Source organism: Artemia sp. Qi Xiang Cuo, chromosome 4, assembly GCF_049724085.1.
Source record: "Artemia sp. Qi Xiang Cuo chromosome 4, ASM4972408v1, whole genome shotgun sequence".
Classification (NCBI taxonomy): domain Eukaryota; kingdom Metazoa; phylum Arthropoda; class Branchiopoda; order Anostraca; family Artemiidae; genus Artemia; species Artemia sp. Qi Xiang Cuo.
The window spans coordinates 62173610-62199921 of NC_142797.1; the positions used below are offsets into that span (position 1 = coordinate 62173610).

The 26312-nt window shown below is 35.6% G+C and overlaps 1 protein-coding gene across 1 annotated transcript in view; it reads left to right on the forward strand.

The window, feature by feature from the left end:
* Nucleotides 1–25990, forward strand: part of LOC148953311 (phenoloxidase-activating factor 2-like) — a 100272-nt gene extending 74282 nt beyond the window's left edge. The window contains exons 7-9 of the mRNA XM_089088476.1: nucleotides 10351–10498; nucleotides 13574–13737; nucleotides 25697–25990. Of these exons, the coding sequence (XP_088944602.1) occupies nucleotides 10351–10498; nucleotides 13574–13737; nucleotides 25697–25909 (525 nt within the window). The 3' untranslated portion in view covers nucleotides 25910–25990. The remainder of the gene's footprint in view (nucleotides 1–10350; nucleotides 10499–13573; nucleotides 13738–25696) is intronic.
* The last annotated feature ends 322 nt before the right edge of the window (nucleotides 25991–26312 follow it).

Below are 26312 nucleotides of genomic sequence, written 5' to 3' on the forward strand. Positions count from 1 at the left end.
CTAACAAAACAATTCTGCCCCCAACAATAAGCAGTCATTGTACATTTTTTCCTATATATAATAAGCAACGCATGCTAACCCATATTACCCGCAAAGTTGCTTTAAAACAATCGTCCGTAATCCCCTAAATCACTTTGCCGAGGAGTCACTTTCTCTCAGAAATCATGTACACCACATGGCGCGTGCCAAGAGTGGTGCGTCCCAAAACGTCTGTGCAAAACGTTTTGGGGACTATGTCAAGTACGGCGGAACTGTGCGGCACGCTTGGCGTTCTAAGATGTTCAACGTTTGGTGGCAAGTCAGTGCCCCGTCGCACTTTGCCTTCCACTAAACAACGCAACAAGTTGGAACCAAGTGCATTTTGTAGATTCTATATAATAATAATTACGCTAGGTTAGCATTAGATAATTACATTAGATAACTATAATTACATTAGGTATCCTAATTATCCATAATTAGTGTAAGTAAGGTCTGTACATTATCCTTATTTTCATTGAAACTATAGGATATGAGTAGTTTCGCTACTTAGCTGTAACTGTTGATTAGCATTAATTGAAAAAAATTTTCCCACAAAATAGGTTTTTCAAAAAAAAAAAGTAAAGAACTCCATTAAACCAAAAATGAAACAAAAATAGAATCAAATAATCTACCAATAATACAACTACCACAAATCAGTATCAATAAATAAATAAAATCCAAAACGAGCCAAAATTGAAATATATAACAGAATCTAACTTAAAACAAGCAGAAATTAATATGAGTAGGGTCCTAAAACCCTATGCTTTCTAAAAGCCAGAATATAATTTGTAATCAAATGAATATGTATTGTCAGTTTAATATACATATGCTGATATTTATTCATTAAAACATAATTAATTTTTGGTTTCTTAAAGTTATAAAAGCGAAAACATTTAAAAGAATTGTCTCTTAAAACTATTGCCTCTTAAAAGGGAGCCAGAACTTCCAATTTCAACTAAGTGAGCCACCTCTAAAGCTTATACAACTATCTCTTCCATAAGAACCTTAAATGCCCCAGGGGTATAGCTTACAACCCTCGCCCTCAGGTTCTGGTGGTTTGTATCAACCTCAAAAACCTTGTTGTATCATTTGGACTATTTTGAATGATAGGACTGTCTCAAAATATCTATTGTATACATCTCAAACAAACACTACGTGTTTGTGTGTGCATGTGGGGAATGGGGGGGGGGGTAGCTGCGCTCTGATCACAAGGACTCTTTAAAAGGGCACTAGAACTTATGATTACCAACCCAATGAGTTCCCTCCAAAGCATATATAACCACCCTTTCTATAAGAAACTTATATGCCCCAAGGGCATAACTTACAACCCCTTCCCTGAGACCTGTAGAGAGGGAGTTGTCTTGCTCACAGACACAATTTCCGAAACCTTCAACTACGATGAATAAAATTATTATCTACAAATTTTGGTTGGAGACGTTTAGGCAAGTTCTGAGCATGGAGGGGGGTCTGTTTGCTCTCAAATCACTTTGAATCTTATAAAGGGCACTATAATTTCCAACTCCAAATCAAAGAAGCACCATTTGATGATTATACGACCACCCATTCAATAAAAACCTTATATGTCCTCTAAATCAACCTACAACTCTATCCCCAGGGCGCTAGGGCGCTGTGTCATCCCTAGAGGCGTTATTATATATTCTTTGGACTATTTTGAAAATAAATCGCTGTATCATAACTTCAATCAGATGCGTTTGGTGAAAGCAGGGGTTGAAGAAGAGGGAAGGGAGCTAAATGTCGTCCATCCCTTTTGACGCTTAAAAAGGAAATAGAACTTCCAATATTCAACCTGATGAGCCTCTTCTAAAGTTAAACAACCATCCCTTCCATAAAAACCTTAGGTACCCCATGGGCATAACTTACAACCCTTGCCCCTAATTTCTGGGGTTTGTTCCAGCACCAAAAGCCTTCTTATGTGATATTTAGACTATCTTGAATAGAAAGACTATCTCAAAATTTCTATTAGATGCATTGCGGGACATAAACAAGGCACTAGTCCTCTTAATTTCCAAATGAATGAGCCCTTTTTGAAACTTCTACGACAAAACTTTCTTTAAAAATCTTACATGCCCCTTGGGCATAACTTATTACCCTTGTCCTGAGGGCTATGGGGGCTTTGTCATCCTCAAAGATATAATTTCCAGACTTTTCAATTACGTTGAACAAAATGGCCATATTCAAATGTTGCGGAACTATGTAGGGAAGTGATGGGCGTAGGGGAATTCTCCCTCCGAGTACTTTTGACTATTAAAAAGGGCAATAGCCCTTTCAATTTCCAATCGATTGAGCCCTTTTTGAAGTTTTTACGACAGCGCTTTCTGTAAGAACCTTGTATGCCTCAAAGACATAACTTACAACCTTAGCCCTGGGGGCTGTGGGGGGGGGATGTTATACTCGAAGACATAATTTTCGGACCCTTCAACCACGTTCAACAAAATGGCTATATCAAATGTTGATCGGAACTTTTTGGGGAAATGGTGGGGGTGGGAGAGCATTCGGCCTCCGAATGTCCTCCTTTTTACTATTAATAAAGGCACTAGCCGTCTCACCCCCAGGGCATAGCTTAAAACCTTTGCCCTGAGGGCTATGGGGGCTATCAGAGACATAGTTTCTGGACCTTTCAACTACGTTGAACAAAATGGCTATCTCAAAGTTTTGAATGGATGTGTTCGGGAGAATAGAGGATGTACAAGGGGGGTTAGTTACCCTCCAATTACTTTTGACTATTAAAAAGGGCACTATTCCTTTCAATTCCCAATCGAATAAGCCCTTTTTGAAGTTTCTACGACAACGCTGTCTATATAAACCTCATATGCACCCAGGGTATAACTTACAACCATGGCCCTGAGGTCTACGGGGGGGGGAGGTTGTCATCCTCAAAGACCTAATTTCCAGAACTTTCAACTACGTTGAACAAAATGGCTATCTCAAAATTTTGATTGGATGTGTTTGGGGAAATGGTGGGTGTAAAAGAGGGGTTAGTTGCCCTCTAATCACTTTCGACTATTAAAAAAAGCACTAGCCCTTTCAATTTACAATCGAATGAGCCCTTTTTGAAGTTTCTACGAGAATGTTTTCTATAAAATTCTTATATGTCCCCAAGGTATAACTTACAATCCTGAGGGCTGTAGGGGGAGTGTCATTCTCAAAGACATAATTTCTGGAATTTTCAACTACGTTGAACAAAGTGGCTGTCCCAAAATTTATTGGATGTGATTCGGGGAAATGGTGCGCGTGAGAGTGGGTTCAGTTGCCCTCAAATCACTTTGGACTATTAAAAATGGCACTAGCCCTTTCAATTTCCAAATGGCTATCTCAAGATTTTGATTGGATAGGTCTGGAGAAAGGGTGAACGTGAGAGGGGGGTTAGTTGCCCTCCAGCCAATTTCGACTATTAAAAACTGCACTAGCCCTTTAAATTTCCAATCGAATGAGCCCTTTTTGAAGTTTCTACGACAACACTTTTTATAAAAACCTTATATTACCCAAGGTTTATCCAGAACTTGCAACTACGTTGAACCAAATGCCTATCTCTAATTTTGATTGGATATGTTTGGGGAAATGGTGGACGTGAGAGGGGCTTTAGTTGCCCTCCAATTACTTCCAATGTACAGGATGGCTGGCCCCCAGCCCCCCATTGCACTTCCTGGCTGAAGGGCCACGAAACGGAGATCAGCACCGCCGGTTTGGACCTTAAGGGTCTAGTGCCGTCATACTTACTTACTTACTTTCTAAAGTTTCTACGACAACGCTTTCTTTAAAAACCTTATATGCACCCAGGGCATAACTTACAACCCTTGCCCTGAGGGTCGTGGGGTGAGTGTCATCCTCAAAAACATAGTTTCCGACCATTCAACAACGTTGAACAAAATAACTGTCTCAAAAATTTGATTGGATGTATTTGGGTAAATGTTGGGTGTGAGAGGGAGCTTAGTTATTGTGCAATCACTTTTGACTATTAAAAAGGGCACTAGCCCCTTAAATTTAAAATCGAATGAGCCCTTTTTGAAGTTCCTACGACAACGCTTTCTATAAAAACCTTATATGCCGCCAGGGTATAACTTACAACCCTTACCCTCAGTGCTGTGAGGGGGTCGTCATCCTCAAAGACCTAATTTCCAGAATTTTTAACTACGTTGAACAAAATGGCTATCTCAAAATTTGGATTGGATGTGTTTGGGGAAATGGTTTGCGTGACAGGGGGGTTAGTTGCCCTCTCAGTCATTTTCAACTATTAAAAAGGGCATTAGCCCTTTCAATTTCCAATTGAATTAGCCGTTTTTGACGTTTCTACGACAACACTTTCTATAAAAACCTTATAGATAGATAGATTGATAGATAGATATTTATTGAAAAACAAAAGCCTCTTTGGGCCATGGCAAAAACAAACACAGTTGCATATAAAGACAAAACACGTGATAATAGCATATATAACAATAACTAAACATAGCCCATACCAAATAAAAATAAAATAACATAACAATTGCAGCAGAAAAGCACACATAATACTTTAAAACTAACTCACATAATTACACACAATGTCACACACATACATAATAATAATCTTAATAATAATCCTGTATTCAAAAGCCTTTCTACAGGGCCATATACACTATACATCAAATATAACAGGAAAACAAAAGTAAAACTCCCTTCAGCATTTTTATTCCAAACCATAAAAAATCTTCTTCACAATAGTTCCTTTCTTATCTTTAGTGCCTAATCAACAAATCTACATAATCTACACATGAGGCTAGGTACCGTCTGAGACAACATGCCCCGAAGTGAAAAATTACTTTCCCCAAAAATACCCTCCCTCAAATCAGTAAGCCCCTGGCACCGGCACAGAAAATGGTCCAGATTTTCCTCTTCAATATTACAAATGGGACACGTGTACCTAGACGCCGGGAACCCCTTAGCTCTCTCAAATACTTTACTCCTCCATCTTAAAGGCAAACAGTTGGCCCGCAGCTGCAACCAATATGACAAATACTTACTTGGCAAATTAAACTTAAAGTAAATCTCCTGGCCAAGCACCTTTTTAACATCCTCATAAACGCTTAATGTCTCGGATCTCCCAATTTTATTCCCCCATGTCTGTATCTCCTGATCTTCTAATCTTTGTTTAACTATTCCTATTATATCAATCTGACTAATGGCGGGACCTCTACCATCATTCCATATGTATGACAATCCTAATCGGTCTAATAAGGATTTAACCCTAAACGGCCACGACCTCTTACGCCCTGAAGCAAGTAGCTCTTCATAGGCCTCTCTAATAAGTTTACCTCGTGGTACCTGCACTATCTTCATCCAAAATCTAACTACCTGAACCACAGTTCATATAATTATCCAGTAAGCTTATCGCAGATCATTTCGGGTCTTCGTTCTCGGTGCGAACAAAAAGCTCCTCCCACTTCTTCGTGCAGTTATTAATAGCGGGTTTCCACTTGTTTTAGATTGTTTCGCGTAAAGTGCATTATTCGTAATAGCGGGTTTCCACTTGTTTCCAATTGTTTCGCGTCTGACTTGTCTACCCGTGAAAAGATCTGACGCCGCTTATGTTTCTATGTTCTCTGGAGCACTTGCACCCCGGTCCGGGTTTTTATAATGGGTGAGATAGGGAATGATCAATGGGTGAGATAGGGAATGGATAATTATATGAACTGTGACCTGAACCAGCCTATGTTTACGGAGCGAAAAAAGGCCTAGCTCCCCTTTCAAAAACTGGGTATGCGTAGTCCTATGGAGGCCGAAAAGCCTTTTGTAATAAGTTACCTGAAGGGTCTCCAGCTGTTCTGCCGCTTCCATCCCCCATAATTCCCCACCATAATGAATAACTGGCACAATCTTCGTTAAAAATATTCTCTTATGCATTGCTAGACTTTTAAAACCCATAACTGTACCATTCCTACCAACCGTCGATATAGCCGCTTTCCCCCTTTTTACTGACTCTTTAATGTGGGCACACCAACTACCATTATTTTGAAATACAAAACCTAAATATTTTGAATTTTCAACTATCTTTATTTCATCTCCATTAAACATAAACTTACCATTACATTCTTCATCCTTTCTTTTACCAAAAATAACTATTTCTGTCTTCTTAACATTAAGTTGGAGCTTCTTCAGATCTAAGTAATCGGCAACAAGATCTAACAAAATCTGTAATTCATGGGCAAACTTAGCTACAAGTACGCAATCATCAGCGAAAAGCAAAACTGAAAATAATTTTGAACCAAGACCCACTGTTGGAGCCCACCTTCTTTCCAAAAACTGAACTAAATCATTTATAAAAATAGAAAACAAACGGGGGGAAAGAGCACTACCTTGTTTTACCCCTTTACGGTTTCTATATAATCTAGGAAAACCCTGATCTATTACCTTTACTACCGCCTTAGTTCCGCAATACATGCTAGTAACTAACCTCACAAAAATACTAGGTAAACCTATACTTCTCAGAATATCTACCAAAAGCACCCTCTCAACATTATCGAAAGCTTTTCTTAGGTCTAAAAAAGCTGCATATAGACGGCTTTTCCCTGTTCCATACTTATCGACTAAAGCTCTAAGCACAAATGCCCTATCTGCTGTACTATAATCTTTCCTAAATCCTCCTTGCTCTTCATATATAATCTTATTCTTATCTAACCACCTATCTAGCCTCCTGTCTAAAATTTTTTCTAACACTTTACTAAAATCTGGTGCTAGAACTATGGGCCTAGATTTATCATTCGAGCTAGGGACCAACCCTTTAAAAAGTGGTATAACAACTGAAGTTTTAAACAATTCTGGCCACTTACATGTCGAGACAATACTAATAAATGTTGTGGATAATATCGACAAAAACACCGACACAAATTTCTTAAACACCCAGGCTGGTATCCCATCCAAACCTGGGGCTGAACCTCCTTTCATCTTACTAACTACTTCTCTAACCTCCTCTCTTGTCACTTCCCCTACTAATTCATAATCATTCTCCTGCAGCGGGAAAATACATTCACCTGAACATGACGACTGACTATCCTCTTCTAGCCCTTCACAGTCTCCTTCTAAATTCTCAAAATAACCAGGCCACGACTCCGGTGAAGGCGTTCGACCTGAAATATTAGCTCTTTCCTTTCTCATTCTACTCCAAAATTCTTTAACATTCCCTAGTGTAAAATCCTCCGTCATCTTTTTCCTAGTGTAAAATCCTCCATCATCCATCATCTTATATGTCCCCGGGGCACAACTTACAACCCTTGCCATGAGGGTTGTGGGGAGGGGGCTGTCAAAACCAAAGACCTAATTTCCAGAACTTTCAACTACATTGAACAAAATGGCTGTCTCAAAATTTTGATTGGATTTGTTTGGGGAAATGGTGGGCATCAGAGGGGGGCTGGTTGCCCTCCAATTACTTTCTACAATAAAAAAGGGCACTAGCCCTTTCAATTTCCAATGGAATGAGCCATTTCTAAAGTTTCCACCACAATGCTTTCTATAAAAGCCTTATATGCCCCAGGACATAACTTACCCTGAGGGTTGAGAGGCGGTTGTCATCCTCAAAGACCTAATTTCCAGAATTTTCAACTACGTTGAACAAAATGGCTATCTCAAAATTTGGATTGGATGTGTTTGGGGAAATGGTTTGCGTGACAGGGGGGGTTAGTTGCCCTCTCAGTCATGTTCAACTATTAAAAAGGGCATTAGCCCTTTCAATTTCCAATTGAATTAGCCCTTTTTGAAGTTTCTACGACAACGCTTTCTATAAAAACCGTATATGCCGCCAGGAATTAACTTACAACCCTTGCCCTGAGGGCTGTGAGGGGGTTGTCATCCTCAAAGATTTCATTACCAGAACTTTCATCTACGTTGAACAAAATGGCTATCTCAAAATTTTGATTGGATGTGTTTGGGGAAATAGTGAGCGTGAGAGGGGGTTCGTTGCCCTTCAATCACTGTCGACAATAAAAAAAAGGCACTAGCCCATTCAATTTCCAATTGAATGAGCCCTTTTTGAAGTTTCTACAACAACGCTTTCTATAAAAAACCTTATATGACCCCGGGGCATAAATAAAAACCCTTGCCCTGAGGTCTATGGGGGGGGGGGTTGTCTTCCTCAAAGACCTAATTTCCAGAGCTTTCAATTACGTTGAACAAAACTGCTATCCCAAAATTGGGATTGGATGTCTCTGGGGAAATAGTTGGCATGAGACGGCGGGTAGTTGCTCTCCCAGTCACTTTCAACTATTAAAAAGGGCACTAGCCCCTTCAATTTCCAATCGAATGAGCCCTTTCTAAAGTTTCTACGACAACGCTTTCTATAAAAATCTTTATATGCCCCCAAGGCTTTAATTATAACCCTCGCCCTGAGGGCTTTGCGGGGGAGGGGGGTGTCATCCTCAAAGAACTAACTTCCAGAATTCTCAACTACGTTGAACAAAATTCCTATCTCAAAATTTTGGTTAGATGCGTTAGGGGCAATGGTGGACGTGAGAGAGGGTTAGTTGCACTCCAGTCACTTTCGACAATAAAAAAGGGCACTAGTCCTTTCAATTTTCAATCGAATGAACCCTTTTTGGAGTTTCTACGACAACGATTGCTATAAAAAACCTTATATGCCCCCAGGGTATAACTTACAGGGGGTAGGGCTGTGAGGGGGTTGTCATCCTCAAATGCCTGATTTTCAGAATTTTCAACTATGTTGATCAAAATGGCTATCTCAAAGCTTAGATTGGATGTGTTTTGGGAAATGGTTTGCGTGATAGGGGGGTTAGTTGCCCTCCCATTCACTTTCAACTAGTAAAAAGGGCACTAGGCCTTTCAGTTTCCAATCGAATGAGCCCTTTTTGAAGTTTCTATGACAACGCTCTCTATAAAAACCTTATATACCGCCAGGGTATAACTTACAACCCTTGCCCCGAGGGCTGGGAGAGGGTTGCCATCCTCAAAGACCTAATTTCCAGAACTTTCAACTACGTTGAACAAAACGGCTATCTTAAAGCTTAGATTGGATGTGTTTGGGGAAATGGTTTGCGTGACAGGGGGTTAGTTCCCCTCCCAGTCACTTTCAACTATTAAGAAAGTCACTAGCCCTTTTCAGTTTCCAGTCGAATGAACCCTTTTTGAAGTTTATACGACAACGCTTTCTATAAAAACCTTATATGCCACCAGGGTTTAACTTTCAACCCTTGCCCTGAGGGATGTGAGGGGGTTGTCATTCTCAAAAACCTAGTTTCCAGAACCTTCAACTACGTTGAAAAAAATGGCTATCTCAAAATTTTGATCGAATGTGTTTGGGGAAATGGTGGGCATGAGAGGGGGTTAGTTGCCCTCCAATTAGTTTCGACAATAAAAAAGAGCACTAGCCCTTTCAATTTCCAATTTAATGAGCTCTTTTTGAAGTTTCTACGACAACGCTTTCTATAAAAAAAAACTTATATGCCCCCGGGGTATAACTTACAACCCTTGCTCTGAGGGCTGCAAGGGGGTTGTCATTCTCAATTACATAATTTCCAGAACTTTCAACTATTTTGAAGAAAACGGCTATCTCAAAATTTGGATTGGATGTGTTTGGGGAAATGGTTGCTCTCCCAGTCACCTTCAACTATTAAAAAGTGCACAAGTCTTTCGAATTTTCAATCAAATGAGCCCTTTTGAAGTTTTCACGACAATTCCGTTGATACGAAGTGCCCTTGTCTAAAAGAAACCAAAAAATAAATACTACATTGTGTCACCATCGTTCTTTACTGAGGCAGCGCTGTTGCCTTGCCTATGATATTCTTCTAATCTAAGAGAAGAATTCCCTTTGAAGAATTCCTTCGTGAGCGATTTTTTGGATAGCCCAATATGTTTCAAAGCAAAAAGCAATGTATATTTTCCACAGCTTGAATAAAAATTTAATAGAAACGGTTACCTGCCTACACTGACTAATGAAGTGTAAGGAGCCCCCCCCCCTTCCATCTATTTCTATAATGTTCGTTTCTGTTTTTTCTGCTTCAAGAGTCAATCCTTTTGCTATTTTCCATTTTTAAGAACTTGCTGTTTTATGTGATTTACGTTGATTTTAGGTGGCCCAAATAATTTGGGAAAAATTGGAAAATAACTTCTCTACGGATCTCCAATTTTTTTCAAATCACAGATTGCCTTTAGTAACAGTATGTATAGTTGATTCAAGAATACTGTAAATCGCGACTTCCTTTTTAAGTATTATTGAGGGTAAATATTTATACCCTTATGCAAATGCTTTGCTCCTAACCTGAATCTGGATCGCCTCTCCCCTTGAGGGTTACTTATTCGAATTTGTTGATAAATCGAGTTTTTTTTTTTTAGGCAAACCTATTCAATGATATTGCTTTGCTGTTTCTAGCCAATCCGGTCTCTCAGGGGCCAGAAGCAGATACGATATGCTTGCCACAACAAGATCAGAACTTTGATTATTCAAGATGCTATGCTTCAGGATGGGGAAAAAATCAGTTTGGTATTTATATTGAATCTATAACACTGTTTTTAACTTCTTTTTATTTGTCGATACTATTTCTGAAGGCATTATTGGTAATGGTAATGCTTCAGGATGGGGGAAAAATCAGTTTGGTATTTATATTGAATCAATAACACTATTTTTAACTCCTTTCTATTAATTATATTTCATATTTGTCGAAACTGTTTCCGAAGGCATTATTGGTAATGGCCCAACAATAGAAAGTTCTCCAAAGTCAGTGGGGGGTCTTGAAAATTCCACAGGGGGGCTAGGGACGGAAAAAGGCTTTTTGACCGAAAAGTGTCGCAATATACCCCAATTTTTATTATTTTGTACTTGTTATTTACTTTCCGTCTTCCAAGAGTTTATAGAGGGTTGAAGGGCACCCTTGTTCCACCCTCTTTGGGTGCCCTTAATTGAAAAACTGATTTTTTGAAAAACCGAACGATTTTTGAAAAACCGAATTGCCAATTTTGAACACTTCAACTACAACACAAGATATACAGTCATGCAAATGCTTGCAATAGCATTGTGCAAAAATTAAGTATAAGTTTCCATGATTTGTGGAAAGCTAAAGAGTTAATAAAAGCTAAAAAGTTAATAAAAGCTTTACGTCCCGTATGTATGTTTTTGATTTTGTTTTTGTTTTTCTTGTAGACAGATATAAGAACAGCTGAATTTTCCTGGCATTTGATGATAAAGTAAACAGCTCGGTCTCCTCGATTTCAAAAGTACAGTGCAGTGAACATGGGCAGGGTTACTACTCCACTAAAATGCAACCCACTATTTAAATAAGCAGGTCATAGAAAAAAGCATTGTTTTCGAAAAAGAAAATTAATGGCACCTGCTGTGTTTCATGCAAGACGGCACCCCCGGCATTCCCTGTTTCCTCATTAAAAAATGTCTTCTGATATGCTATACTGTATTCTCAAACTCCATATAATAAAATTTATTTCTGTTTTCCTTATAGAAGGAGGCGCAGAGTTATAGAACAGTGCAATAGTTAAATTTAAATTTTAATCTTCTTCATAAGCGTCAAAACAGCTAAAAAGGTAGTGCAGGAGCCTTCCAACCCTCTCTTTAAACCCCCCCCCCCCCTCCCCTTCTTGGGATTTTTGAAGTTAAACCAACAAGGAAGAGAAAAAAAATAGTGAAAGTGAAATGACAAATTTTTTTAACTAGATCTAACAAAAAGAAGAAAATGAAGCTTGACTGCCTTATGGTTTTATAACAGATGGCCTTGCTAAACAGCCCGTTTATCAAGCATAAAATACAAAAGTAAAATAAAAAACAAAATAAAAAGTAAAATAAAAAATGAAAGTAGAAATGGCTTTTTAGTAGTCAATTTTGCAATTTGCAGTGTAGAGCCCCCATTCCCCTACCTTTGCGATTCTTATGAATTAAAGGTACATCTTCTTGCCCCATGAAAACCGAATATTTGGTGTGTTTGACTCTATGATAGGCTCGATTAAGGAAAAAAAAAAGTTCCTTAGTTTTTCTATTTTTACTTTGATGGTTTGATGAAGTTGCACTCGTACTCGTCTTTCAGAAGATTTACGTTCATTTTCAGTTTGATTTTCTATTCAGTTTTACTTTTATTTGTTTTAAGCTTAACTTAAATAGTTTAGCTTCAACTTAGTGTAATTTTTTTTCTTATTCACTTTTTTGTTTATCTTTGGTTTTTTAGGTTCGAATTTTCCAATCATGGTAATTTCTATCATATTTTGGGTCTGACTTCCTGTATGAGCTAATTTCTGCTCATTTTAAGTTTTAATATTGCTCTTTAGTTCTCGCTCAAGAAGTTATATCTTTTTATTTACTCGTTTAATGCAGAATTTATCCATACATGAAGCATTTGGGTTCTTTTGAACTAAAATACTTTTCTACGCCCTCAACTATGTTATGTGTTTCCCTTTCCTAATTTTTAATCCAGCTTGGCACACCGGTTCTGGCACAATTTATTGTGCCATTAGTGCCATAAGAAGTAAAGTACGGATTAGTTAAATTAAAACAAGAACATAATTTTAATTATTCCAAGAAATAGCTCAAATGACTGCAGCACAATGTTGTGAGTTGAGAGTCGTTAGATGGTATCAGTAATTACGTCTCGAAGCAGTAGCGGTTCTAGCCTCTTTTGCGCCTGAGTCAAAATATCGATTAGCGTCCCCTCCTGTCTCCCACAAAATTCTCAGGCAAATTTGTAACAGAATTTTCCATTTTATTAACAATTTTCAGTTTATTCATTAATTAAAATTTTATTTTTGTATTTTATTAGTTTGAATATGTTATTTAAATTATTTAATTACTATTAATAATTTTCATTATCATTATTGAATTATTTTTCATTTTTAGTATATTTTGTTTTATTAATTAATTAGTAATTTATTAACTATGTTCATTTATTAACTGCACCCTCTACTTTGTTTTAATAAAAATAAAATTAAAAAAATTACGAAGTGATTGTAACCGTTAGATTATTTATTTAAAATTTTGAACCCCTAAAATTTCTTGGCCCGGGGCAAGTGTCCTCTCTGTCCAGATCCACCTCTCTCTGAAAGGAACCAGTTTGAGTCCCAACTCTTTTATATTTCGTGTAATATGTGGTTTTAATATTAAGTGAGAGTTACTGTGTAAACAGTACTAATGTATATTTTATCATCAGCTAAAGAAGGGAAGTACCAACATATTATGAAGAAAATTGTTCCTTCTGCTGTTCCCCGCTTTGCCTGTCAAGGGTCATGTTCTTCCATAGTTTCCTTAGCTTCCTGTTCTTCCATAGCTTATGAACGTTGAAGTTATAAGAAACAAAGTAGGGGTCAGCACAGGAATGATTCTACTAAGTTTTATTACCCTGAAACAGCTCAAATGATACATTATAATGTTGTAAATGAGCTGAGAGTCTCTAGATGGTGTTGGAAATTTTCTTTACGGACAACTGCCCCCAATCCCAACTTCCCATAAATTTTGGACTAGTTTCAACTTCTTTTTAATTTTGTGTTAACTCGCAGTCTGTGGTTTAAATATTATATGAGAGCTACTTGTGTATACTGGACGCTAATTTGAATTTTACATCAGGGAAAGAAGGTAAATACCAACATATTATGAAGAAAATTGATCTTTCTGTTGTTCCCCGCTTCGCCTGTCAAGGGTCATTGAGAACAACTCGTCTTGGCTCACGTTTTCTTCTCCACGATAGTTTTATTTGTGCTGGAGGAGAACAGGGAAAAGACACGTGCAAGGTAAACAAAAAAATTTCTTATTTCATTAATTTAAAATTTATTTTACTGAAAGAAAAATGCACCCACATGCAGTTTTGGCATTATTTATAACATTCAAATGTCAAAATGTATAAGGAAAAGCCTAATTAGACCAAGTACTCTTATAATTTTTAACAAATGTCGTATGCTATAGTTGCAATTAAATATCATTTAAAAGGTAAAGTTTTAGTATCTAAAAAGTTTTAAATTTAACAATTGAAATTAAACACTTTAAAATAAACAAAATTAAACAAATGTCATATGTAATGGGTGTCATTTAACATAAAGTGATCAGCCGAAACAGTTTTTTAAAATTATGTTGATAACAATTCATTTCAAACAGTTGGTCTATTTTTTCTTCTTATGTGCGAAGCAAATATAAATAGCCCTATAGATCAGGGTTGCCAACTGCCGACGTAAAAAAAGAGTGCAAATCAAAGCCAAAAAAGAGTGCATGAAAAAGAGTTTCAGTTTTGTGACCATTCTTACGCCATTTACACATAATTATCAGTTATTCTTCGATCAATAAACACATTATTTTAAATTATTTAAATGTATATGAAATAAAGTTAGAAGATCAATCCTTGAATATTAAGTTAGATAAGAATTAACATTCTATCTTTCTCTTAAAAGGTAATGTTTTGCTTGAAATTTAAAAATATTTATTTTCAGTGTTTAGATATTTTACTGAGCTATATTTGACTGCATCCATTGTTCGTTCCAAGTTTTGTTTCCAGTTTATTCAAACGTTTTGAAATGAATGCAAGAGGTTCAAGTAACTAGTCATGAATTACAGGTAACGTCAATATAATCAAGTAAAGTATCGTACGCTAGCACAGCGAAAAATAATAGAAGCAGAAACAAAACAGATTTATCATCCTTCAAGACAGCATATAAAAGTGCGGGATCATTGAATTTTTATTTGCATTTGATCAATTAGTGCCCCAATATCACCCAGCAATTTCAGAAACCATTTAATCAAACGCAGAAGTGTGTCCACATATCCACATAAGACAGCATTTGGAATTAAGCATTTGAGATTTTCCAACTTTAGGTCATTGTAATCAATCCGTTTGCTCATTTGTGAGCACAATTCCAAAAAAAGATCAGACAGCTCATCTGGATGCAGTTAACCTGTTGAGCACTCAATAGGCCAGTGTTTTGCAGGCTTCTCATGAGACACAGTGTATTTGGTCCCAGCTTTATACAATTAAGTGCAAGAAAATGAGCTGGACTCAACCGAGCTTTAAATGGATCTGATACGCGCCCTATTTCTTCCTTTTTGACAAAGTGTTTGAGGAGCAACATATACGTCTGTCGCAAACTTTCCAAAAGCCTGTTAATCCGTGTTCCATTAGCTTGAAACTTTTTATTTAGTGGATTGATATTTTTTGAGACAAATGAAAGAAAATACACAGTAACTTTCACAGATGAATCACGAATAAAGGCAAGAATTTTATTAGCCTCTTCTATTGCACCTCTATCTCTAGCGGAGTCAACTTCTCCATGATTGGGAAAGAATAAAAGCAGCAGATTCCACTGTTCAAGGCTCTGCTTCAGCGGAAGCTTTAAGAGCCAGCTATCACGTAATTCTGCGAAAGCTTATGGTTTTTCGTGTGTCAGAAATGTTTGTACATCTTTAATAATCATCCTTTATTTTTGGGCTATTTGCCACATATGCAACTACGTCACGATTAAAAATGTCAATTCTATCAGGCAACTTCTTAGCTGCATATGTAGAACAGAGACCAAGGGAACAGCTAGTGCAGCCTAGCACAAACAAAATTGTCACATATTCTTTTACCAGTAAACCAAGACCTTTTTGATCTCCAGTGTTAGCATTGGCATTGTCAAAACCAATCAACATTACATTTTGTAAAGGTATTCATAGTCTTACCGAATGTTCAAGTATTACACGTTTTTTCTCTTCTGAACTAGAATCACCTACTGGGAAAAGCTCCAGAAAGTCGTCTTGCACTGTCTATTTGAAGTCTTTATACTTTACCATTAGGATCAAGAGCTTCTGCCCAGATTTATCGGTAGATTCGTCAACTATTAAAGATATTTGACTTTTCTTTAGTTCACAAGAAAGCATATTTCTTTCTATAAGGGCAATGACGTGTCTACTTATCCCACTAATTTTAGTTCTGCCCTGATTGAAGCCTTTAAAAAGTTCCGAGTGTCCAAAAGCGTTTTCTAGGACTGAAATTTAAGTGTCCATTTTTGTAATGGGAATGTCTTCCAAGACAACCCACGACGTAAGCTTCGAGTTTGCTTAAATTATAGACTCAGCATGTAACTTTTTGGGAAGGTCTTCATACTGCAGTATTGATGTCTGATTGTTCTGAACCCTGCTCTTATGGACGTTTGTTCTAAGATGGCACCTCACGTTTGCCACACATCCAATTGTGTCTTTATAACACACTTTACAGTAAGCTAAGTCGTGGCATGATTTAAAAAGCGATCAGAAATTCAATAAAAAAACAAGTTTTCTCAACTGAAACTAAGGAGTAACATTAAAACTTCAAGCGAACAAAAATTACAACATATATAAAAGAGGTTACCTGCTCCTTAGAACCTTACTCTTTAAGCTAAAGTTTGATTTTTGCCCTAATTCTTTAAAAAATACGCCTGAAACACAAGTGTAGTTAAAGTAGAAAAACAATAAGTGCTTTTTAAAGTAATACAACACATTAGAGTGAAGACCGATGTGTTGGTAAGGGCGCGATCCGCTTAAAATAACTAGTAATTTCTTTCATTCTAATTTTTAATGTTGCTCCTTACTTTATGTTGAAAAAAACTTCAAAAAATAAAACTTCAAAACTTCAAAAACTTCAAAACTTGAAAAAATAGTGTTAAGAAATCATTGCTGAAATAAGTATTTTGAAAAAAAGGAAAAAAGGCTTGGGCAAAAATACTTGGCACCTTTTTTCTCATTGTCTCTTGTACAAAATTACTTGCTTACCGTATAAGCTGTCGGGAATGTTAAAAGGGTTGATTGGCCTCTACTACAATCAGCTTTGCTTAAAATTGAGAATATAAGCACTTAGTAATTCTGCCAAGCTTTGTTCATAAGCAAAGCTTGGCAAAGACAAAGATGTTTTAAACTCAGTTCTACTTCAAATTCAGCAGGTGAAATGGATGTGGATGATTTTAATACCTGGCAACAGTTTGCCCCCTCCCCCAACTGCAATTTCAAATCTTCTAAAATCTTATCAAATCTTAGATAGACCCGCGTATTCTCAGTCCCCACAGAAAAGGATTATTTTTTTAGTATACCTGTATTTTTGGTGCCATGTTGCTCATTTTTTGGTAAATATTAAGCAGTTGATACTATTGACCTATGAATAAATTAAAGATACAACTCAATGCCTTTTCTTATGTTCTTTCCAAATATACTAATTTCTTTTGGCATAAATTCACTTTAATCCCAACCCCTAGGGTATATATTTACTCATTAGAGGGGGAGGGGGGCTTGTAAACATCATTTCCGACGCAAAGGAACGTTAAATTTGGATTAAGGATGCAATTCCGACTATAGAGGTAAGTCTGAATTTTACTCCCACCTTAATATGCAAATATAAACCCTGAATTGGTATAGCTGGGTGGCGTGAAGTGAATTTGCGCCAAAAACGATTATTATATTCGGAAAGAGCATAAGAAAAGGCATCGAGTGGTATGTTCACTTTCTTCATAGGTCAAAAATATGAACTGCTTAATATTTGCCCATTTTTCATTGTCATTTTCAATTGACTCGAATATTTTTGGCACTGGATTCATTTCTGAAAGTATCATTCACCGAACTCAACTGCTTTCCAAGATAGCAAAAAGTGTCTAAAGTAAAAATTACAATTTTAGCCTACCCAATATTTTACTAATTTACCCTTTTATATCATTTTCATAGTATGGCTCCTATCCAAAACATATTCTTGGACCCCTTGCTGGTAAGATGTTTATTTCAGAAAAAATGGCTGTCACAAGGATCATTCACGATTCAAAAGGGTACAGAGGCCTAGTCTTTGCAGAATTTTATCAGTTTGAGATTAGACTTTAGAAGGTTTATTTTGGTTGTTGCTTCTACATCGCCTTACTTCATGTTTCATACCCACGTTTCCATTTCCATGAAGAACAGTTGTGCCCAATAGATTTCAACTTCCTTCTATAGAATTTGATTTGAATTTACCACGTTTCCCCTGGTTATCTATGTTTTGATCTACTTCTTGGTAAGTGGTTGAAAAAAACGAGAAAGACACCTGGGGGACAACCCAAGCATAGATAACAGAGAGCATACCGGCTAGCTGTTCTGTCTTTGACACTTAAATAGTTTTTGTTTTTTTTCGCTTAATACTTTTTCTATCATCATTTCATAAGTGTGCAAAAAAGAGTGCAAATCTGGTCCGTGGTGTGAAAGAGTGCAATGAAAAAAAGAGTGCATTTCACACGAAAGGTGTGCAAGTTGGCAACCCTGCTTTAGATGGCTCATAACAGAGGAAAGAAGGGCAACTATGCTCGTGTTTTGAAGTTTCATATTAAACAGGAAACTGAAACGGGCGTCGTTTTATTCTAAGTTGTGAAATTGACGATGGTTTTTTATTTTTAAATATTTGTTCAATTTTGCATTAAAAGCGCTTAGTTTCGGTAAAAGAATCAGTTTAGACTCGAAAACTAAATTTTCGAAGTGAAATATCAGACGAGCCTTAGGTCTAGTTTCTGAAACTTGTTTGCTTTTTTTGTGATTTTGATTTATAATGTGAATATATATTAGTAGATTATAAGGATGGAAACAACCATCATATACAACCCAATGGGTTTCTCGGATGATGTAAACGTTACAGATTATGTAAACGTTATTATGGTTAATAAATTATTTCTCTCTCTCTCTCTCTCTCTCTTTCTTTCTCTTTCTCTCTCTCTCTCTCTCTCTCTCTCTCTCTCTCTCTCTCTCTATCTCTCTTTCTCTCTCTATCTCTGAGAAAAGTTGTTCAAATTTAGTATTCTATTTATCTAGCGTCCTCTGCTGAGGAGGGCATAAATTCTATTTTTTTCATTGATTTCGTTTAGTTTATTTCACCCTTAAAGCTCCCTTTTTATATAACTAAATTGCACCTCTTTTTTTAAGCTCTATAAGGAAAGAAGACAAATGCCAAAGCTTGCTTCTTTTATTTCTTCCTTTTCAGGTTTAAAGTGCTGCTACTAAAGCACTATTTAAGCTGCCTGAGACGGAAATACTTGAAGACGCTCCTCCCTCGATCCAATCATGTTTAAACCTTCTATTTTCACTGTTTTCTAAGAAATTTCAAGAATTTCAAAAGTTCAGAGTTTCTAAGAATTTTGAATAATTGAAAAAGTTTAATTTGCATCGATGGGATACGTATGTTCCAGCTGAGCCACTCTTTCGTGATATACGTATTTAGAAGCTTCATCCTTTTTTTCAAAATGGGTAGCTTTTGGAAGCTAATCAATGAGCTTTTTTGTCTAGTTAATTGTAATTAATTTACAAAGAATAATCAATTAATTGATTCTAATTAATTGATTTAAATGAAAATACAATGAAATTTACTTTAATAAAATCGTTAATTTGGCCCCTGTTTCCACTCTTTCCTGACATACGAAGTTAGAAGTTTCAACCATTTTTTCAAAATGAGTAGCGTTTGGAAGCTCGTCGAGTTTTTTTTATCTATTTAATATTAATTATTTTTAACCGATTAATTAATTAATTAATTTTAATTATGATTTAACAAAATATAATTTAATGAAAATATTTTTTGTATCTATTTGACTTTAATCATTTTTACCAGTTTTAATTATGATAAATTAGTTTTAATTATAATAAAAAAAAATAAATGTAATATGTCTTTAATTTTAATTAATAGTTGATTTTAAAATCATAAGTAATAATTAATTTAGAATACTGAATTTTAGTAGATTATTTTGATTAATTCAAATAAAAATTAATTTGAGTTGATTTAAATCAATTTGTTATGAACTATATTTGTACATTCTGTTTGAAAAACCTTTATTCAGTTTTTTTTTGTCTTCTATTTTGTTTCATTCCTGAATTTAGAATGAACAGCTCTTTTCCAGAAAATATTTAGGTCTCTTATTCTGATTATTATGGCAATACAAACCATGTCAATATAGTCCTCAACCAATAGGAAAGAGTTGATTTTTGTGCTAAAAATGCTTGGATTCTGTTTTTTTTTTTTTTTGTCAGTGTAATCGTATGTTTCTTATCCCTTTTGCTTGTTTCAAGTAGGTATTTCGCAAAAATGGAAAAAAAAACATAGCATAAAACATAGCAAAACATGTTAAAAAAGAAAAATAGCATATTTCTTGTCTTATTGACAAGAAATGAGAAAAAAAGAAAGACGAGGAAATGAAGAGATAATAGGTGTATGCCTGAACCATTAATTTTAATGTGCATTGAACCTATTTTTTATTTTCAAACGTTTCATATTTTTTTGTTTTTTTTATTTTTCCACTAACAGCAGCTGGCATAGAAGACCTTATGAACCAAATTCATAAGTTTTTTATTTAGTCTTTAAAAGTTAGTCTTTAAGAAGTTAAAACAGAGTATTCTTTTGAAATGAATTAATTTATAAAACAAAAATATTAAGAAAACAAATTCAAGAGTAGCCCTAAAAAAAATACCCGTCGATCAAGGAGGCATGTGCCCCAGAAAGAAATAAACACCTCCTTTGCGAAGACGCCTTTTTGGATCATCCGGGTAAAACTGTCTGTAATATTGGCAGTGGTGCCAACTGACAAAAATTTAAGAGGCGGCAAGTACCTTTTTGAAAACCAAACAAAAGGTGAAACAATAGGGAATTCCAAGATAGTGAAATTTGTTCAAACCTTAAATGAATATTTCGGGTCTATATCTAAGAGCCGTCCTCAATTGCTGCCAATTGTTGCCTGGTGGATGAGCCCCTAGTGTCCTTCTCTCCTTAATAAGTCCAATTGCACTTCTTGTCGAGCTAAAGTCATTAAAATTTGGTTACTCTGACTATATAATGGAGTGTGTTTTTTTTTATAAGAAACACTTTACGCACAGTATGGGTCTCTGGGAAGCCCTGAAACATACCTTTTCCAAAAATGTTCATCCAATTCCTGGAATATAGCGGCTCCTCGCCACGTTGAGAAGCTATTGAACCAACTGACTGAAATTTTCAGGAGTCAACAAACCACCCTGATTATGTTCCAGGACGTTGTATTTAGGTACCAAACTCTTTCATCCCCTTTCCTGGACACTCCAGTTTCAAAGACTAAGGTGGTATTTTCCAGTGTCCGTTTAGATATCTAATTGCAGCACAAATAAGGGCACGGAAAGATATTCTAAACCTCACATTTCCTCTGCATCCGTAATTGAAAGACTTGGGAATTTTAAGATAGAAAATATTATGTATATTTTATTACAAGTCTTTTTTAAGACTTGGAAAAGTCACTGCAGCCGATGCAATCTGATTTTATTTAGGATTATGTCGCGAAATTCCAGCCGTCTTTGCATCTCCTCGTCCGTCATATTGTCCCAACATTAAGAATAAGGCTACTCGTTGGCCAGTAAAAAACAGGATTGTATTTTTCTTTTTGAAAGTTCAAAAGATATAGGAAGAACTTAATTGTTGTCGTTTTTATGCTGATTTTCTGTCTTAGACTTTTAGATTTTTTGAAGAAAAATTTAGAATACCGTAAAAACAAGTTAAAAGATTAGAAAAAAACTTTTCTAAACAATTTACTTCTTTTTTTTCAAAATCCAACGCACTCAAATTTCGCCAAAAACTGAATGACTAAGAATGACGTAATATTTACCCTCTGAACAAAATTGCCATTGATTATGCAATGGAACAAATAATAAAATTGGCTGTGGAAATATAGTATCCATACTATAAACAATAGAACTTATTCGTTTTAGCCATTAAACTAATTTCTGAAAGTGTTGAAATCACATAAAGAGAGAGAGGTACTGCGTGGAAAGAGTTTTATAATTCAATTTTTTTTTCTTTTTATTCGCTTAAAAATTCGAACAAGAGGACCAATCAGGTGGAATTTCAATGTTTTTTCCTTTTTACTTGCTTGAAATTTCGCACAGGAGCACATGAGAAACAGTCAAGGTTTTCATGTGCTATTTGCCTTTTTGGCTATTTTGCCAAAAGAAGGGGCTATTTGGCTTCTCTTTCTGACATACACTCAAGGCCGTATCCAGGGGGGTTAGGGGTTTGAACCCTCTCCCCCTGAAATGTTTTTCTGACTTGTAAAAACGTAACAAAATTCATATAAACAAATTTTGTGATGCGTTTTTAGAGTTTTTTCGTAACCTCCACCCCCTGAAAATAAACATCCCCTCTCCCCTCCCTCCGAAAAAAAATCTTGGATATGGCAGTGTATACGCTTAAAAAACATGATTGGCCTGCAAAAATACATCAGAGACCAACGAAATTAAAATAAACTTTTACCACAAAACTATACGAAAGTAGTATTGCTATGTCTCTTAGGCTGATTGATACTATTTTTGACTTTATCATTTATATATTTAGAATATTCTTGGTGTGCAGTGTTTGTTTTTCTCTTTCTAATGCCGAAGTCAACTTTGTCTGTTGACTTGTAGTATGACATGCGATAAGAATGGTCTCCTAGCCTGTAAAAACAGCTACTAAAAAAGGGAAGAATACTGGACTGGTTTACAGTGCTGATCTCTGTTTCTTGGCATTTCAGCCAGGAAGTGCAATGGGGGGGCAGCCATCCTGTGTTTTCATACACCTTTCCTGTTTACCTTGGATATCTCCAGGTATCTGTTTAGAGCTTGGTTGACTCTGGCTAAATTTAGAAACTAGCACTACCGACCCTCGTTCCAAAACTATATACTCGACAACACCAGAACTTGAACCCCGACCCTGAAGGACATAGGATTACAGGTTTAGCATCCTAACCACTCAATGAAAAAAAGCTACGTTGTCTAAGAAAATATAACTGTTAAATATAGCAGAGAAAACAGCATTGGGCTGAATAATTTCTGTCTTTTTGTATGTTTGTTCAAACCGTTTTTTTCTTGTTAAATAAATAGTCACACAGTAAAATAGTAAAACGTATTTTCAACTAAGCAATTAATTTCTTCGTTGGCGTCAACGTAAAAAATGAAAACTATTCAGAAGCTAAATTTTGAAGCAAATTCTGAGATAAAAAGGTTCGACAAAGTCAGGAAATCCTGGTAATCAAAATAAAGAATAAGTCCTATGCTGCGTGGAGACAGTGTAAATTTATCTTTTTCTTTCTTTTTTTTAATGGTGGATACTGTTCTGTCAAATCCTCCAATCATTGTTTTAAAAATTTAGTTTATCTATCTCTATTATATCTTAATTCTGAAAACTATCTACTGGTTAATTCTACATAATTTCTTTGGTTATTCAATTCTTCAATAATTTCAAGCTGTTAGTTGTGAAAAATATTTTTTGAAAAGGTGATATTTAGGTATCAATGTCCTCTACTTTGGAAGAAAATGAAATCAAAAAGAAAGTATTGTGGAAAATTTCCTTTTCATTAGAAGGTTGAAAGAAATTAATACCTTTTCCTTTCCTATGAAGATTGCAAACATATCTGCTTCAAAAAGTTTTTATTTGTCAACTCGATTAGTATCGTAATTGTTTTTGTTGTCATTCATTTAACGACAAATCCTCGAAATACAAATTGTTTTGAGCAGAGTGCAAATTAGACTCCGCGACAGTTTCAGGTGGCGTTAGCCCCAAACTTCTTTGTGGTAATTTCTGTGGGTTTTAAGTTTGACTAGATTATTTATTTTTATTTTTATTTCATTTAAATAATATCTTTTGTTTTTCGTTTGCCGTAATTACCCATTTTGTTTATGTTAATTGTGGGACTTATTTATACAAACTTAGTAATTTCTGCACGGTTTCAATTTCGCCATATGAGCTTGTAGAAATTTTTTTTATTAGTTTATGTTTTGTTTGTAAATAGATTATCAAGTTTCAAAAGTTTCTCAACTTTTTTTTTAGATAGTATCAGAATTTGAAATTAAATTCTTTGATTATCGTCAGAATTTGCCTTTAATAATGTTACTAAACCAACCTACACACAGGGTTGCCCCCCCCCCCCCCCTACGATAAAAATCAATAGATATTGGTGATTTTTTTGGTTTTATTATTATTTTTTTTTTTCAATAATCTAGTGATTTATATCCTAATGTAGTGATTTATATGTTTAGGCAATGTAAAAAATCACTAGAAATAGTGATAAACCGCTAGGGGTGGCAGCCCTGCATACGCACCTTCCTTCAATCGTGTTTTAATTGAACACGTTTCTTTAAATGCTCTTCACTAGCTTTTATGATGTTATTAATCCTTATTTTCTTTGCTATCGTTTCTTTTTCCTGGCTCTGTCATTTGGTGTCTCTTGCAGTATATTCTATTTGGTTATATAGTCTCCTATAGAGCTTGTCTTGCTTCCAGCACCCGTGCTTCAATATGGTTTTCCTTAGTTTTCAAAATCAGGACCTGTAATCCTCCAGCTAAGAGTTTTAAACCAAGACAAATTACTCGACTATCTAATATAGTTTAGTTCAGACTGGGCTAAAATTGATATTTGTGGACCTCTTCTGGTCAAATTGTTGTTTTACGCCACAAAATGGCAGAGACAATGCGTCGTTGCAATGGTGCAATCTCTTTTACCGACTAAAAAGAGTGCTGGAACTTTTGATTCCGCTCAAATTGAGGTTACTTCCAAAATTTAAGGACCACTGGTTAGAAACAATATCTGGAAACAGTCTGGTTAGAAACAATCACTGGAAAAAACAATTAAACTTGCAAAATAAATACGCATTTTTTTATCATTCTTTTCGAAAAAAAAAATTAAGATTTGACATTTTTGTAGTTATGACACTGAGATCTCTTTAGCAGGGCTCACTGATATTCTGAATTTGAGAGTGAAGATTATTCCAGATTACTCCCTTTTTTAGGGATGTTTCTTTTTTAAAACTTGATAAGTTTTCTCAGGCTCGTCACTTTTGAAGGTTAATTTTGAACTTAACAAGTTTTATACATTTGGAATAACCATCCAAATCCGACTCTTTTGATGTGTATATTATTACAAAAATACAGTGTTTAGAGTTTCAGCTACTTCTAGCTCTATTCGTTCTTTCCTCACAGATTGTTACCGCAAACTGTTGGACCCCAAATCAGTATTTTTGGCAATCCAACAGAAAACAAATGAAAATCACCTCGTCCTTGAACAAGATTTGAAGGTGCCATTACAAACAATTTAGTGGAAATTTAAACTCCATTGGAGGGGATAAAAGTAAAGCTCTGGAAAGAGTGGGTAGAGCAGAAGTGTAAGCAGCTATTTGCTACTGTAAATTGTCGGTAGTAGTAGAAATATTAGGCTCCTGTAGCTGTGTTGTGCAGTGGTAGTTTGGCAATGCGGTGTATTTTCAGTAGCAGGAGAGGTAATTAATTGTTAGTTAATCGATTGATTAAATATTTTTAACTGATTAGATAATTAATAAATAAAGATTAATATAACAAATTAGAAAAGTATAAATTGATTAATTTAATTTATTAAATAAATTAGTAAATTAAATTATATTTCCTCTGGCCGACTGAGGAAACCAAAAACGGTAAGGAGGAAGAATGACAAACAATAAAAGATGGTAAGTCAGTTAAAGCAGCTCCTCTGGTACCTAAGTTTATGGAGGCTAGCTATAATGTTTTTGTAAGAAATTTCAGTTTTCCCTCCGCTGCAAGTCAAATAATTGCTCTCTCACATTATAATGATGCCCAATTTCTTATGCCGAATTATATTTTTTTTTCATTTTTTTTTTTTTATTTTTTTTTTTATTTTTTTTTTACTGGCCTGTCTAAAATTGATGAATTGGGTATTTACGATGTTTAGTCGCTATTAGATTTCGTCTATAAACTAAAATTTATTATTTCAGGGTGACGGAGGAAGCCCATTAGTTTGTCCAGTTCCAGGCCGACCTGACAGGTTTATGCAAGCTGGTATTGTCGCATGGGGTATTGGCTGTGGAGAAAATGGTGTTCCTGGCGTCTATGTTAACGTACCCAAATTTGTTAACTGGATCTACAGTTCTATTTCTGCAAAGTTGAATATTAAATCTGATAACTATTTCAGAACTCAATTAAACTAACCATTTCCATGTTATGCATTATTGTATTATTTGAATATCATTATTTTTATGAAATTTGAATAACAACAGTATAACCTAGAACGTATCAAGGATTCTTTTTTCGGAGGAGTTGGGGGGGGGGGGGGGGGGGTACAAAAAAACTTAAAAAACGCATCAAAATTTATTTATACTCATTTTGTTACGTTATTACGAGTATAACGCCCCTGGACACGGCCTTGAATATAACAAATGACTAGCTGAACTTCATAAGTATATTGCTCGTTGATGGGCATTTCGTTTCGTGTTTCTAAGGATTACTTTTCTAAAAAATAGAATAATGGCTTCCTCCTTCATTAAAACCTAGCCCATAATAACCGAAAATTTAAAAATACGTTTGGAAGAAAACTGTAAAGTGAGGACAATT